The sequence below is a fragment of the Argopecten irradians genome, chromosome 16 (genome assembly GCF_041381155.1).
Source record: "Argopecten irradians isolate NY chromosome 16, Ai_NY, whole genome shotgun sequence".
Taxonomy (NCBI): domain Eukaryota; kingdom Metazoa; phylum Mollusca; class Bivalvia; order Pectinida; family Pectinidae; genus Argopecten; species Argopecten irradians.
The window spans coordinates 31327398-31345017 of record NC_091149.1 but is presented as its reverse complement, the minus strand read 5'-3'; the positions used below and the strand labels follow the sequence as shown (position 1 = coordinate 31345017).

General features: G+C 36.6%; 1 protein-coding gene across 1 annotated transcript in view; it reads right to left on the bottom strand.

The window, feature by feature from the left end:
• LOC138311087 (complement C1q tumor necrosis factor-related protein 4-like) overlaps positions 1-14257 on the bottom strand; it is a 35477-nt gene extending 21220 nt beyond the window's left edge. The window contains exons 1-3 of the mRNA XM_069252529.1: positions 14138-14257; positions 7116-7273; positions 5295-5568 (exon numbers count right to left, since the gene is read on the bottom strand). Coding sequence (XP_069108630.1) covers positions 5295-5568; positions 7116-7273; positions 14138-14186 — 481 coding nt within the window. The 5' untranslated portion in view covers positions 14187-14257. The remainder of the gene's footprint in view (positions 1-5294; positions 5569-7115; positions 7274-14137) is intronic.
• Between the last annotated feature and the right edge of the window lie 3363 nt (positions 14258-17620).

Below are 17620 nucleotides of genomic sequence, written 5' to 3'. Positions count from 1 at the left end.
AAATTGTAGACTTGCTGTATAATTTCTCTTCAGAAACGCCTTCATATGTGTAAATGTGTAAAAAAAATGTCTCGCTGAGAATTTGATATTTTATGGTTCATTTTTATGGCCTAGTAGGTAAGCTATATAAAACAAGTACACAGCAAAAATTGCAACGCATGTTTTACATACGTTTGAAAAAACATGCGGTAAACGTATGTTTAAAACATGCGTTTTACGTACGTTTTGGCCACCATGCGTAAAACGTACGTTTGAACAAAACATGCGTTAAACGTATGTTTAACATACGTTTTACGTACGTTTGTTTTCCACTACATGTAAAACGGACGTCTGTTAAAATAACCCTACTGATTACATGTAAAACATTAGTTTTATTGTTATTGAAGACCTGCAGTAGGTATTTTTCCTCAAAAATGGCCCATATACAAATACATGTTTAATAGCCTCTATGTTTTGGTTTCATGTTATCTATATATGTCTTCTACAGACTTATAGTGAACCTCATACATACTAGCCTCATGATAGAATAATGCAGCTTCAATATCGTTTGATGATACATGTAGGTATACAATTATATATACATCTACTGCATGATTGCATGTGAACAGAAGCAAAACCGCTAATGTGGATTCCGTCTTTTTAAATTTTAATTTCAACAGTTTTGATAACTATGCTCTGAATACATATGATCAATATCAGCTGACCAGCGCTTCATGATGTACAATGTGTTAGGTCTACAACTGTTGTTTGATCATCCTCGATACTCCAGTATCGATGATGCTTTTTCATCTACGAGATCATGAGTATATATGTCCTAGAATTGTCATTATACATGTAGCTAAGGATTATACGTGTAGCTTCATTATGCATATGTAAAGGAAAAATATATTTACACGTACAATGTGCAAACATAACATAAATTAATTTATGGACTCACTGACCCAGAATTTGAAAACAATTGAACATTGGGTACGACTTTAGTAAAGATTTTAGCCTTTAATGAAAATGTAAGTGATGAAGTGACGTTAAGGACAAATTGATGTAGGAAAAATAAAATCATCCTAAGATTATGAAATTTAGTCATTCGTTTATGAATACAACGAACTATGTATGAAAAAATATCAGTCATTGGACAGGAACCGATAATACAAATAAAATGGAATTAAACTTTATTTTTGAAAATGACAAATATATGGTGCAACTTCAAAGGCCATGCAAATGTACATAATTTTTTTAAAACGGTGGATTTTGTAATAGGATCAAACGTATGTATAACACATGTTTTGAAACGTCCGTTTTACATACGTTTACGTTTTACGTCTGTTTACCATGCGTATTACGCATGTTTAACACACGTATTACATACGTTTCGTACGTACGTTTTACATGCGTGGTCCTCAACATGCGTTTTACATGCGTTTTATAACGTACGTAAAACGTGTATGCACTTTTTCCTGTGTACGATAAAATGCATATAAACGTTTAAATAATGGTTTGCATGATCATTACTTTGCTCCATTAGCAGTAATAGGCACCAATTGTAGCTCTAAAGACGACAACATTTTCTGTCTAAAAGTCTTTTGATCTACAATATTGCAGCTAAAATCATCGGTTCACGTAAAGTACCACTGAGTTCGAATTATTCTCCTTGAATTTTTGGATATACCTCCCCGTGAAAAGAGGTGTACCATTGTGATGCCTGCTCGCACACAGTTAAAAACTACAAATTAATATAATGTCTGCTGAGGAGGAACAGTCACAGACTGAGCCGCCACAACCGGACCCTAGGAAAACAGTCCATCCGAATGAAAGGACAGGGACCGGAGGTAAAAGTCAGTGAAAGTAGACTGACCACGCCAAAAAGCAGCATACATGATGTCCAGGAACGAGGATCCATTAAGGAGAGACAAAGAAGCCACAAGCCCTCACCTTGCATTTCGCCCTAGATTGATCATTAGACTGCTCATAAGCAATCCTGATCACCTGACATATTTATCCAGATATGGACTGGGAGGAGAAATTCTGCTGACCCCAGAAGAATACTACTTCGCCGTCTAGTTTTATCAAGATAAATCTTAAGCGCCCGACAGGGACAAAACAACCGATCATTCTCCTTAAACTCAATAGAGACAAGGAAGGAATTTTGGATAAAAAGGCAGGATCAGTGATTAGGGTAACGACAGAGCTATCTTTAGCCCAACGAAGGCACGAAGAGTGAACTGATGGATATCACTCATCCTTGCAAGAGGCAAGAGCAAGCAGGAAGGCAGTCTTAAAAGTAAAACAAAAACTTAATGGAGTCCGACACCATAGGCCCATAAGGAGTCTCCTTCAGTGATTTTACACCAGTGCTACATTCCACTGTGGAGCTAACTGCCGTACCCTTAGCCTGTCCAGACTGAACACCCTAATCACGACAGACAAAGAGGTGGAAGAACCTACCTCTGGTCTACCACCAAACGACAATACACTGGCAATAGGTATGCGATAGCCTGCAATAGTACCAGAGGCAAGTTTGCGTTCCCTAAACAAATAGAGAAGGGAATCGACAATCAGCTGAACAGAAGCCTTGACCGGATCAATTTTTCTGTCATACACCAATCATAGAAGATCTTCCATGACTGGTACACAGCAGGTGATGAAGACCTTATTGATCGGGCGATGCTAGCTGACACGTCTGGAAAAAAAACCTGTCTGAGCGAGGCCTCCTGAGATCGCTTCCACGCGTGAAGGTAGAGGATTTCGGGACCGAAGCTGGGCTGGCGCAGGAGATTGGTTCTGATTCATCCACCAGAAACGAGAAGAGCTCCGGAAACCAGGTTGTCTCGGTCACAGGGGCGCTATCAGGAGAGAACAGTGATACTCCCATAACTTCTATTAGAACCCTGCTCACCAGGTTGGATGAAGGGAATGCATAAGGATGCATCCCCTCCCAATCTAGAGAGAGAACGTCAACAGCCCAAGCCATTTGAAGATCGAGGGATTTAGCTGCCATTCTGTCAGAACCGGCTGGCGGCGCATGGGAAGATTATCCGTCAGAACATTCAATCTGCCTGAACGATGCTTGACTAAGAGAGTCAACTGCATTTCCTGACAGAAAAGAAGAAGAATACGGATGGCAAGGGCATAAAGGATATGAGACCTCCCACTTGTCTTTCCAGATACGCGACAACTGTAGAGTTGTCCGTAGCCACACAACCCATCTTGAAATGCAGAATATTCTTAAAAGCCTACAGAGCCAGCAAAAGAGACCTCATGTTGATGTCCCCGGAGAGCTGATCCATAGACCACTCCCCCGTCTGGCATTTGCCGTCGAGGTAAGCCCCTCAACCTTTCATCTGTGAACAAGGTCATGGTGGGAGCTGTCTTGGACAACTGAAACCTCAGGAGAACATAGTCTTTCAGAATCCACCACCATGAAAACCCCTTGACGGACTGGTTGACAGGAAGCCACGCCTCCCATTCCATGCTGGGAGGGACACAGTTTGCGAGAAGGAACATCTGGAGAGGTCTGATGTGAAGTCTCTCTAGAGGGACCATATCTGCCAGGGAGTTGAAATAACCCAGAAAACTGACAAACCAACGCTCTTAGAGGTGTGACCAGCCGATGAAGGTAAGATATCTGGGAACATCGGACTTCTCTCTAGAAGGAGTGAAGTCGACTTTAAGCAAAGGTTTCAGGACCATGACAAAATTGTCGAAATAGATGTGGACATTTATTCCTCTGGAGTACAGAAACCCTTCGCCAACCTGCAGCAGTGTGATGAAAACCAAAGGAGCAGTCGTGAGACTGAAAGGATTTAATTTTGTGGTAATGAGCTGTGCTATAGTGTCTTATGGACGAAACATTCAAGGAGAATAATTGGTACTTTTTGTTCTGCCACAAGCCGATGGTTATTGACAAATTCTTTGTTTTCCAGTTGTTTTTACTAAAAGAAATTATTACGGTGCTAACCACGTTGTAGTTGTTATTGGGAACTGTGTGATTATAGATAAAACATGTGAACTAGCCTTTGGATGTTTACTGGCTCTTGGAATATGTATTTTTTAATCATGTTATTTTTCTCTATGAATGATGGTGTTGGAGATTCCATCTCGCTTCTTCTTCTAAAAAACATAAATTCGTCCTTTGATAATGCACATATGTTTAGACAAGAGTCAATTCAATTAAGAATAACTGTTTCAATGTGTTTTGCCAGAATATTTGGAGTTTTAATATATTCGGTGCGGGGGGGGCTCTCTTTTTCTTACCTTACGCATGCAATCTAACTTTTTATAGTACACATGTGTTTAAACTAGGGTGAGTTCAATTCGAAATGACTGTTACAAGGTGATTTGTCCATCAATTTTTTCTTGTGATGAAAATTATGTCATTTATCGAAATTTTAGTGAAAAAAAGTGAAAATTTCCTTTTCCCCACCATTTCACAAAACTGAGCAGACGTAACGTTATAAATATGATTTTATCGTATTCAGCATGTCTCAATCATGTTAGAAATTGTTCCTATTTGCCTCTGTGTGTTGTCTGGTTCTCTATCTATGCGCGTATTTGCGAATGTGTGATTTTGGCCATTTATGATTACTGAAATCCACGATGGACGCCATATGACCCCCATGGGACATTAGTTGTAACAAGCATAAAAATGAAACTAGACATCATACCGGTCCTAAAAAACATGTTTCGAAAAACTGTCAGAGGGGTACATGGGAACCTATTTCTCCTCCCCACTAGTATAGCAGCCTCCCAAAATAAAAACACACATATGCATATACACAATGGATAAACGAGAGACTGTCCTTAAATATGCTCAACTGCCGACATAGCATAAACGACACTCACCATTTGAACAATAACTAATATTTCATCATGTAACGTATATATGTTTAATTACCACAAAAATACATATAAAGGTGTTTGGTTTTGGTATACGCGCAATTAGTATTTCATTTGGTATTTATTCGGGATGCAATTTATCATTTTCAACATTTTTATGTTGAAGTGGAAAAAAAGAAGCTCAAACTTTTCATTTGTGGTAATGGTGTAAAGTAAGTAACTTTTGTAACTGAACAAAAACACTTAGTCGTCTGCTCCCGTTTTTGATAGAGAAAAATACCATTCGTCAGCGGTGTAGCATCTTAAAAGGACCATGGCGGTTAATAGGACGTAAATAAAACAGCTAACCCAGCAACAGGCTTACCTGTTCATAGGTCGTTAATCTAATACACCAAATCAATCATCTAAAACAGATCGAGGAGACGTTATCAGAGACGATTCTCGCCTCAATTAGTACTCACCAAAGAATCCGGAATCGAGAAGTACACCTGTGAATGTAGAGTAGATCTCGTCCGGTACACCATATAATGTGGTGTCGTAGGCGTCGTGAGCTTTCACGTAAACCGTATCCCCAGGGTTTAGGTAGAGCAGAGCAGAATTTCCGGCATCAGCGTATCCTGCCTGGCTTGGGGTATGAGCGTAGGCTGAGCATATCAACTCTGTGTTTTTGTACAATTCCATCCATAACTCTGTGTTCAGGCGAGTCAGTGAGTAGAAGTGGAATGCGTACAGACCCTAGATAGGAAATCAGCGTTATTAATATAACATCAGACAAGGCGAACTTCACGAAAACCGGCAAATAATACAGTACCCTAGATCAGACATGAGCCATGAATGTAAGATTAGACAAGAGGCCCAATGGCTCTAATGGTCAACCGACTACCTTGGCATACAGGAAATTAGATATGGTGTCATTGTAACCATCTTCGATTGGGGATCAACCAGAGATGTAACAACACATTGTCAAGATCATATCAAGATCATTTCAGGGAAGTTTCAACCATATCGCTCCGGTAGAAGTTGAGAAGAAGTTCAAAATGTGTTTTCAAGATGGCGGCTGCGGTGGCCGTCTTGGATTTCAGATCAACACGAAAAATAACAACATTTTCTCAGGGCCATGTCAGGATCATTTCATGCGAGTTTTAGCCAGATCGCACCAGTAGAACTTGAGAATAAGTTCAAAATGTGTTTTGAAGATGGCAGCTGTTGCGATCTTAGATTTCTGATCGACCCGTAAAATAGCAACACTTTGTCGGGATCTTATCAGGATCATTTCAGGCAGGTTCCAGCCAAATCGTACAGGTAGAACTTGAGGAGAAGTTCAAAATGTGTAAAGTTTAAGAACGGGGCACGGCGGACGACGTCGGACGAAACATGATAACTGTAGGTCATCCTGACCCTTCGGATCATTTGACCTAATATTGTGACCGGTGTGTTGCTTTGCACACTATACAAGGGCAACAGTTCCACTATACAAGAAGACATATCGAATATATCGCATTCTGCCAGAACACGGACATCACACTTCGTTCATTCAGTCATTCATTGCAAAATTATGAACAGATCTAGAGCTATAGGTAGAGAGGACGTCCTACAAACATGAAAATACTGTGTATAAAGACCACCCAACGGACCACAATGTTGATCTCTATAGCCCAATGGTCCTTATACGTAGGGCAAAATGTGTTAAAATTAGCCCTGAGAAAGTGGTCTTAACCCGGTAGTCTTTATACAGAGGTAGTCGTTAAGTCAGGATTGACTGTATAGGGAACATAAATACAAAATGGCCATAAAAACTCTAGACAATAGAAATCACCATTGTATGAGCCAGAAGTCTGTACGTACATACCCTACAATTAGCAAGAGAACAAGCAATTTGATAACAGCGCGAAAATGAAATCATGTTTGTCTCCAAATGTGTTTTCTGACCCATAATAGTGAAGGTGGTCCAGTTATTTTCAGCATATCACCACGTTTACCAATTTTCTCTAATATCTTATATCTGATTTTTGGCCAAACCTTGGGGATGTTTCCTCACCTGTGATAATAAGAAATTTTAACGACAGTCACAATCTTCATCCTGTTGAATACTCATAGAACAACTAATGACATTGCTGTGTGCGTACATTTAGACGACTTCCTACATTGTTTGTTATTGCATAGAAATGGAAAAACATCAATGCTGATAATTTTATAAGTATTATCCAGTGTGAATGTAACCTCTAAAAAGTCCATGGATTTTAACTATTACGATAAAAAAATCCTTCTAATGCACTCCTTACCTGCTGGGTAGCATGGAAAACGCCATTATCATCGATATTGGCATCAACTTTTGAAATAAGTTTGTTGTAGTTGATTATCTCCCCCTGGGTCAGATGTAAGTGTGTAGTTTGACCCTTGGTGAAAGCCGCTACAGGGATCTGACTGGAACCCTGTCCATCTGTAGAAATATATCATAGTGTTACTAAGTGAAGTATGAGGCGGCATCCATTCTACATAAGGTCATGTCCATACTATATTATATAGTTAAAGTATTGGGTTGAGGGATATAGCAAGTTTCTGATTTCTCGAGAATTGTCTATTTCACGAGGCGGAGTTCGAGGGAAACCAGAAACTTGCTATATCACTTAACACCATACTTTAACTGTTTGAATATACCGATACATACACAAGCTGTGATTAGACTACATGAATATCTCTCATACTCTATATTCCTGTCGCGTACGGCCATGGTCATTAGAAATTGAGATAATTTTACATTGTAATGGATCTACAAAATCTTAGCTTCAAACATTCATATTATTCCGATATGATAATTGTGATTCCATGTCCGTTTTGTTTTGCTTCTTTTCAAACCGCTATGATTTCTCAGTATTTCGACATTTTATACCACTAGGCATAATACTAAAGGACAAGGTACGTTAAGACTCGAATATGGCCTCAAAGTTAATTCTCCAGTATAGAACAACATATTTTGCCAGATAACTGTTGAATAGACCAATCAACCTATTCGTATTGAGCAATGATATAAGCGGCCTCCCGGTTAAAACTTCCGGACACGGTGACAAAGTGTAAACAACATGGCGACCCACGAGTTTTGATTGCAGTCACAAGTGAGCAATGTTGTACGTGTATTTACGTGTTATCTTGATATAATAATTACTACTTTTGACATTACGTACTTATTATAATAGATCATCATAGATTAGTTTTCTTTTTAAATGACATTTTTTAATACATGGCGGAGAAAGGTAAAGCACTCGCTCACTACGACGCTCAGAGCTGAAATCTGACGTATTTCTTGTGAAGTGATCCAGCAGCGATTATAATGGGAGGATATACTCAACATTACTTACATTCTTGAAAAAAAAGATCCACGGCACTATATATGCCATATATGGAATGAGGCACTGAATGCTAAGACAGCAAAAGTAAACCAAATTTAATTAGAAAAAAACAGATTAAACATACATTTATTGTCCAAAATGGTAAATATCTTTTATGTTCTGTTGTGTTGGTGATGGAGCAGATCTTTAATGTGACTCTTGCAAAGGACATCAAATTGTATACTTTTGATTTTCAATTACCAATAGCTATCTTTCAATTTATCAAGAAGGACTACATAAAAGAATTAAACAAATTAATTAACTTGAATTAATTTTAAAGCATAAATACTGCCTTAATTGGAATTTATGCAACAAAATTAAAAAAAATAGTAATGGCGAATATGACATATTCATACAAATTTACATTTATCAGATTTTTTTTCAGGTTTAGATAATCCCAAGATTTCTAAATTTTTATTGTTTCAATAAGACACATGAAAATGTGTTACACGAGGACATAATAGTATCACATTAAGACATTATATTAGAGGTACCGAATTTTCTAATAGTAATTCTGTTTTGTTCAGATAACTTTGTTAACTAATTTTCGAAAAAATGTATATATTTTTCTTTTTAATTTTTAATAAAACCAACATTTGCACGAGGATTCTATGTCCATGAACCATTTTGGTATAAATGGCATAAATGCGTCACATAGACTTTGTGCAACTTCATGCTTATAATTCACTGTCAAAGAAATATGTGAAACCAGTCTCATTAAAAACCTGTTTAACCTGATCTAACCATTTGAACCACATTTGTCCATTGCAACTTAAACTCACCATTAGTCTATATAATATATTGCTTACCGTCGGAATATAATTTTCATTTGACAAAAGGTTGTTCTAAAATTTAACATTTTTAGCTTATACCATTATTTCTAACGGATATCTTCCCCGAGTACCCAGGTGTGCCAGCCCTAACATTGTAAATTCTTTTGCAAATTTGAAGATGGGTATGTTCTAAAAGTTTTATCTTCGTATCCCCAGATTTCTGACCCAAATAGCAATATCGGTTCAATTAACGAGTCAAATAGCTTAGGTTGTAGATCTTCTGGGTTATTTTCGATTTAAAAAAAAATGAAAAAATAGATTTTTGTGCCTGTTCTATAAGCCTCTGTGTAGCCGCCACAAAATTTCCGTTAAATTTAAAAGTAATTCCGAGATATGTAAAGCAGTCTACAATTTCCAATATTTCATTATCGAGTATATAGTTGTTTTGCTAATATCATTACTTTAGTTTTATTAACATTTACTTCTAACTACCGTATTTTACAATATTTGCTGAAATTATTCAGTGCAGCATGCATACCTTAATTCAACACTTTCCGCAGGAATAACAGTATCATCATTGTACAACTACTTCTAGTAAATTACGTAAATCTCTTGTTATAATGTCATTAAGACTTTGGAGAGAAGTACTTCATTTGGATATAAAAAAATCCTCCAGATCGTTTAGAAACACAGAAAACAAAAATGGAGAGAGATTTTCACCTATGCGTACCCCGACTTGACAAGGGAAAAAGTCAGAAATTTCACACAGGATTTGATAATAATTCAATTTTGCTTGTTACGAGCATTTTCATTGGCTTAAACATTTACTGTATCAGCCCATAAAGGAAAAAATGACGTCGCCGTTTGTGACGTTGCTTCTGATTGGCTGAGATGACGGCGTAATGATTTCATAGAGAAAATAGTCTCAAAATAAATTTTGAGTGTTGAAGAAATTGTCTTTAGTAAATTGAATTATAAGGGTTAATTTGAATAGATTTTTTATGTTATTGAGATATAACACAAAATTCTGAGTGTACTCTCATCATAAACCGCTTCGCAGTTTGAGTAGTATACCCTCAGATTTTTGTGTTATATCTCCATAACATAAAAAATCTATTCAAATTAATCCTTAAATATCGTACATATTGTATATTATTTTGAAACATTTACCCTTTAAAACTCTCCAGATAGTATCAAATGCAATGCTTTACAAAAATCAATGAATGTGCATTAAAGATTTGATGTATAAAGAGAAATTAAAGTATTCCAAAACAACTATTGTCAACGCATTGCCATGTACATCCCAAAGACCCAGATTTGACACTTCAAATTTGAATACGTTGACCATTGCAGAAAACATCAAGGCCACACAAATGCTTCAACCAGGTGATAAATTAACATAGTATAATATATTTCTATCATTTGTACTATTGTTTCATTAACAATATCAAAATAATACATGTATATATAATTCAATTACCAACATTGAACAATAATAATGCTAACAATAAATTCCATACGTGTATTGGTTTTTGTCACATTTTTGTCATAACATGTAACATGTAAGTGGAGAAATGACATACCAGGTACATAACAGCTGTTAACTTAAGAAAAGAAGGGGAAAACAAAACAGAAAACCCACATGTTTTAAATCGCAACACTTTCAATTTCTTTGTACATGCAGTAGAGGATTTCATCAACTCATTTCCCAAGGTGACATTTACAGATGTGGAAAGTGTTGGGGAGCAACAAGGGGTCAGAGTGAGAATGAAGAGTGGAGAACCCTTCGCAAGGGACGAATAACAACTTTTAATTTTTCATTTGGTTCATAGCTCCTTTGTTTGACTGGTTTTATTAATTGTTGAGTGTATTGCCTGTTACAATGCACAAGCACAGGTTACTATTTGAATACTGTTTCAAGCATGTGTGCCAGTTAGTATTTGGTTATCAACTTGTGTCTGTGCATAGCTATAGGATATAATACTTGACTGAGAACACAGGGGCTTGTTACATTATAAGGGCTCATAAAATCGATATTGGAGAAATAAAGGTTCCATGTAACAGTGTTTAAAATCGCAAGAGTAAGGTTGACGTCTTTCTATATAATACGTGTATCTCAGAGGTCAGCGCATGACCAACCATCTTCATTGGGAAATGAAGTAATCGGAGTTTACTAGTTTCTTTGAGGCGGTGCGAAATAAAAAAAAAACGTAAATATTTAAATGTTGGTTGAACGTAGTGTCCTCCTGTAGCCACTGGCACCTTTCTGGTTCTTCAGAAATACTGACATGCTAACCATTCAACCATTCAAATTGTTGCATATATTTTGGGTTCTGCAGAAAAGAAAAGGAATAACCGAAGAGGAGGTACATGTATACCGATGCATACCTCCTCTTCGGTTAATAATCATTATGTAATACCCTCTTGGTGTAACAAACAAATTATATAGATTCTGAAAGATCCATTAAGTATGGAAGGGAGAACCTGTGGCTAATAAAGAATTTGTAAAGTTCTTTTTTGCTATACATCATGATGTATATATAGTGCATTTGGCCTTATACAATGTAAACAGTTTCCTTTTCTATCTGATTCCCCAGACGTATTAATATCATGTTTATGTTATGGGGAAGGTCTTGTAGAAGTGAAATGCCCTTTGGTCATGCAATGTGAAACTTGTACATTTTTTGTAAATGTTCTCTTCCTAAATAGAAAAATCAGATGGTACATTTTTTTTAGAAAGTAGAGTGGGTCATCCATGGTCAGGAAAGCACAATTCAACACCTTTGTAAAGTTCCATGTGTATTCAGCAAAAACCAGCTAACACTTTAATTCCTTCATTCAAACCAGCAAACAAGTTGATCGAGCTTCAGAGTTGTACCTCTTTTATCCCAAAATATGCAGGAGCGCCGCATGAGCACCTTGCATCTTTGCAGGAGCGATGGGCTCCGGTTACCAAAATTGACAATCTAGAACATAACACTGAGAAAAACGATTAGCCACAAGTAAATGTTGACTTTCTTGAATTGTGTAATGTAGATGCAGACAAGTGGCAGATCTTCCAGACTATTACTTCACAAATTAAGAGAGCCCAGCATGTCCCCAATCTAATTACCAGCTGTAAACAGATAAGGTTAGATATGAAAAAACCCCATAAAGAATATAGAAAAATAGCACATTATGTTATATATGTAAATAAGAAACATAATGAACCGTTGTACATGTATAATATGGCTCATGTGCTTGCACATGTATGTTTAAATTTGTACCTATGTGAAAAAGAACAAATAATTTATATTTGAAATTCAAAATGAATTTATGTATGTGTACACGATTTATAAGTCTCACTTATAAAACCTTGGTATATATCTCATCTGATAAACAACAATAATTTATTAATTATTTATTTGTAGTTTAATTGTGAAACCTGTGAAATGTACATACAGTGTACATGTAATTCCAGCCAGGTCTATAATGCATGATATCCTTGGCCAACAGACGATCGCGTCTTCATATATTGATATAACAGTAATCTGCAATGTACTGTTACTCAGAAATAGATTACAACAATATTTATTACCGACATTCTTAAAATCAGCTGTGTTATCCCAGTGTAAACAAAGTCAACATTTCTAAAATGCTCATTTTCAATTTCAAATCGGCTTGCTTCTGATAATTTTCTGTCAGACGAACCGAGTAAAGCTGCGAGTTACAGGACACGCCCCCTTCTCAACCATCCATTGAAATAAATATATGCAAGATTGAAGATACTAACACCAACAGTGTTTAAAATGCTTTCAAACCATTAAATATGTCATTCTATAACGTTTCCTAAACATACGTAGTAATTTCGAATTATGAATACTGAAGCTGCTTGTATATCTCGCGCAACATGGCACATCGCTGACATTTTTCACCGATTTTTAACCGAAAGGCCGCTTATGTTCACGAAAAAAACAAAATGGCGGCGTTTAGGTTGATTCGACTATACATTTGCTAACACATTACATCCCGAAAATATAACGCATGCGCCAATTATGTTCAGTATGACGTCATCAACATGCAGTTTCCCGCCATTTTCACTAAAATCCTTGAAAAATCATACTTTTTGAGTGGTTTTCTCTAAAAATGAATGTGGCCGCCTTCGTAGAGCAGAAAGAGATTTTCACTCGTTGTGTATCTTGTATCTACGCATATCCATGCAAAATATAAAGTTGCTCCAAGGTGGCGGCCAAATCCATTTCAAGCCTTTTCTAACCTAAAGATGATGATTTTCTAGCAAAATTTGGCGAGAAGAGGAAAATCATCAATTTGATGACGTCATAGGTGGAGCACATCGTGTATATGGTTATAAAAAATTATGATTTGATGAATGGCAAGTATGAGAGTATTTATTGATGTGAAATTGATGTGGATCAGAGTTAATATTTTTTCGACCTAAAAAATTAATGCCAAATACTGGTCCTATCATACCTACTCCTTTATATACATGTATTGTTCAAATTCCGAGACGTTAATTACTTAGCCTAGGTAGCCTAAAAATGTACATAACAACTATACGTACATGTAGATATAAAATGTATTGTTCTCTGACACCATTGCATTTTTCACAAATCTCTCACTTACAAGATAAACATGACGACGTTTCCGATCGATACTAACGTCGTTTGATTATGTCTACGGAGAGGGCGTGATCGGAAACTAGCTATAGCTCCGCCCAATTGTAACGTCGCCTGTTTCCTGATCGGAAACAAGTCCAACCCACCTCGAATCTGATTGGTTTACCGGAAATAGCCGAGTGCGGGTATGCGCTAGCTTCCAGGTGTGTGCTAGTTAGAAAGACTAACACACAGCTGAGCAAGGGTTTTTGAAAAAAGTAGGGAGCTAGTCAATTTAACCAAGTAACTTTTATATATCGTAAATAAAGTCGATGTTTATTAAAACTAGGTGGTGTCAAGGACCGGGCTGATACCTTGTCCATCTATAATAAACTATATCTGTTTCATTCGCAACGAAATCACTTATTATAATTCCGGAAAACTTAATCCAGTTTACTCATTTGGCGCATTTAGCCTAAGTCGAAACTCAATTCAGTTTCATGTTTTGATAAAAAGGAGAGAGATAGGAACATGTACATGAAATATTTACCTGTTCCCAGAATCGACAGAGACAACGCTAACACACACAAAAACGTCATGTCGTCTGGGTCTGTAATGCCGGTAATGAACTTACGCCTACTGAGCCGCAGATATACACGTTATATCCCCGAGATTTTCACAAGCTGGTAATTCCCATGGAAGCGTACCGTCTTCTATGTGGAACAGTGGCCGAGATCGCCGTGTTTTATATCGTTCTTATCCATTGTATATACACCAAACACCCATACCAATCATTAATATCACGAAAACACTTTCATTGTCAAGAAATAAAGACGAATTAAAGGGTCCTCTCAAAGGATGTGTAAAATGGGATGGGAATATAGGCAAACTCTAGAAATGAAGAATGACTCTCAATATCATATAATTGTATGCTATGGCAATACTAATTATTGCTATGTTTTTATTACACATCTGTATTGGCATTTTATTTATTCACACCATCCTTATTACTTTTGTCTGGCCGCTAATGCCAAGAAAAACTGGACCGATGACATTTTAAATGTAGTATTAAAACTTATCTTGCATATTGGACAAGTGGTGAAAACGTTCGTGGTAAGATTGCTAGCTTTGATATAAACGTTTTACCATCTTATGTCTATTCAACATCCGAACGTTCTATCATCGTTGTGCGTGAGTTTTCTTGTGTATTTAACCAGAACCATTTTATCTCCAACAATCTTTTTATTAATCAAAATTTACAATATGGGTTTTAATTCATATCCGTCTATGCTTTAACCTGATATTTTAGATACAATTATTAGATATCTGTCTTTTGGATCTATTACATGATTTGTAGTTTGGCCCTAAATAACCTTAGTAGTTGTTAAAAGACTGGTTCTTTCGTATTAAGCTCATTCTTCGCGAACCTGTTGTATTTTTGTATTTTCCATAAATTATATGTTATGAACCTTGCGCGGAGAAAGCCATCAATACATTCTATTTATCTCTTTCCCTAGAAAACCCATAATTACAATATATTTCTTATGAATGGTTACTTAGTACTCACTCAAAGCTCAAAATTTATACAAATGAAATAATTTTGGGCACAAATTACCCAAAAACAAATCATAAAGGAGAAAAGAGACGATAATATACATGTTTCGGTCTGTTTGTCTCCGTGATTGTTAGTATGCTGTTATGTCTTTACTGATAATACAAACTGGCCTCAGCTGACCTTGACCTTCAATAGATCGGTACAATGACATGACATATTTAACTGTTATCATTACGACCTTGATCTTCCATAAAACAAATGGACATTTCATGATTTTAAAAAGATAGTAGCTGTATGATTTATTTCGTGCTTATGTTTTGGTTTAATACAAATATTAGGTGTAAGAATTGTACTTGTTGCCCCTATTGCATGATCGTAAAAGGCGACTAAATTTAGGATCTTATCTTTTCTTTCTTCCTACCTTACCTTATTCTTCCTAACGTCTCCCTTGACACCAGCTCACTTTTGGCCTTCTATTGAGCGTTCATCCCTGTGAAGAAGGGTCTGGGTTCTGACACACCTTAAAAGTGCTTGTTTTCACTCGCGCTTAGTGCTCAGCATACAGGGAGTGGGACGACTGGTTCGCCCGATGTCAGTATAATGTCACTGGGTGGGGTGTGTTGCTTGGTGTCTTCGGCGGCATGCTTCAGTGATATAGCACTATAAAAAGGGCAAGAGTTTCCGTAGGAAGCCGTCCTTACATGACCTTGGCTGTCAATAGGACGTTACTTAATCAAACAAAGGTAGTATAAATCACGAGTTAGCTAATAATATTATTTTTCTAACTGAACTTTTTTTTCTTTTTTTTTCTCTGATTTTTGTAGGGAGATTTGTATGACATTTAGGATAATTGTTTTTACCTCATTTTCACCAAATAGTTCCAATAAATTGTAAACTCCCCCCCCCCCCCCAAAAAAAAAGAGGGGGGGGGGGTGTTGTGTTTGATATACCACACCTGTTTACAAATACAATTTACATGTATCATCGAATATATTGTTTACGAATATTGTTGAGTTATAAGTGGATTTACCGCAGACGAAATATAACGAAAGAAAGGTTAAAATTTTCCAAAACTTTTGAGAGTTGATGCCTAACAAAGTCGTTACTTTATGTAATAAACATGATGAATATTTAACTATGGGAAAATTTTGGGATAAAATAGGATTGGGTTTATTAGTTTAACGTCATATTAACAGTCAGGGTCATTTAAGGACGTGCCAGGCTTGTTGGTGGAGGAAAGCCAGAGTACCCGGAGAAAAAAAATCACCGAACTGCGGTCAGTACCTGTCAACTGCCCCACTTGGGATTGGAACTCGTGACCCAGAGGTGGAGGACTTGTGCATGGTAATATGTCGGGACATCTTAACCATACGCCCATGCCAAGGTCAAAGCATAGTATAGAATATTTAGTTTTGCCATTATCTATATCGTATGAAATAATATTGCCATCAAATTTTAGCACAAGATCTTTTTTAAGAATGAAGTACAATGGTGAATCCGGGTATTCGAAATACTTGCTGAAAAAAAACTGCATGAAAATGCAATTAGCGCGAATACATTTCAGGACAAACACTAAAATCCGATCAATACTAACACACTTGGAGTCAAATGTTTACTGGATAATTATTCCCCGTTCACTGTTGTTTGTTATGAAATCTTGATATTATACCTGTCTAGATAATGTTTTAATGCGAAGTCAGTAGATAGTGGACTTATAGGACAAGGACGCAGTCCTTATCAGGAAATTCAACAGACTTGTTATTGGACACATTTCCTTGACGACAGTCGTTTACTCTTCCATATTGCTTTCTTTCCTGTCAGAAATATTTAAATCCTGTACCACAACGAGGCTATGTCCGCACTTACCATTTTACCACTCTGTGTCTATACTAGCATTTTTTATATAGAAGTTGGGGCTGCCTTAGCCTATTATATTAATTGTCGCATACAGCGTGTTGGACAACTCTGTTTTATTTAAAGATGCTCCACCGCCGAAAGAGCATAAATGATATTCATCATTTCAGCAATAATTGGTGTTCAATCGTGTATATATATGTCTAATTGACACAAAAAAATAATATAAAATAATTAATTTTGCTTTTGGTGCATGCACAATTAGTACTTCATTCCATATAGGATATAGTGCCACAGAATTTTTTCGGGATGCAATTAATTATTTTTCATATTTTTAACTTAAAGTAAAATTAGAAGCTCAAGCTTTTCAATGGTGGTAATGGTGTAAAGTAAGTAACTTTTGTAACTGAAGAAAAATACTAAATCGTCTGTTCCTGTTTTTAATAGTGAAAAAAAAAACATTTGTCAGCGGTGGAGCATCTTTAACCATTAGAGGATTTTTAGATTGCATTTATTGGAGATATAAATCATGCAATCTGGGTGGCAGATAAATCGAATAGTGCCCGTTAGCTTTTAGCAATTTTCCCGCGCGGACTAACATGGTGTCAGTAAACAAGATTCACA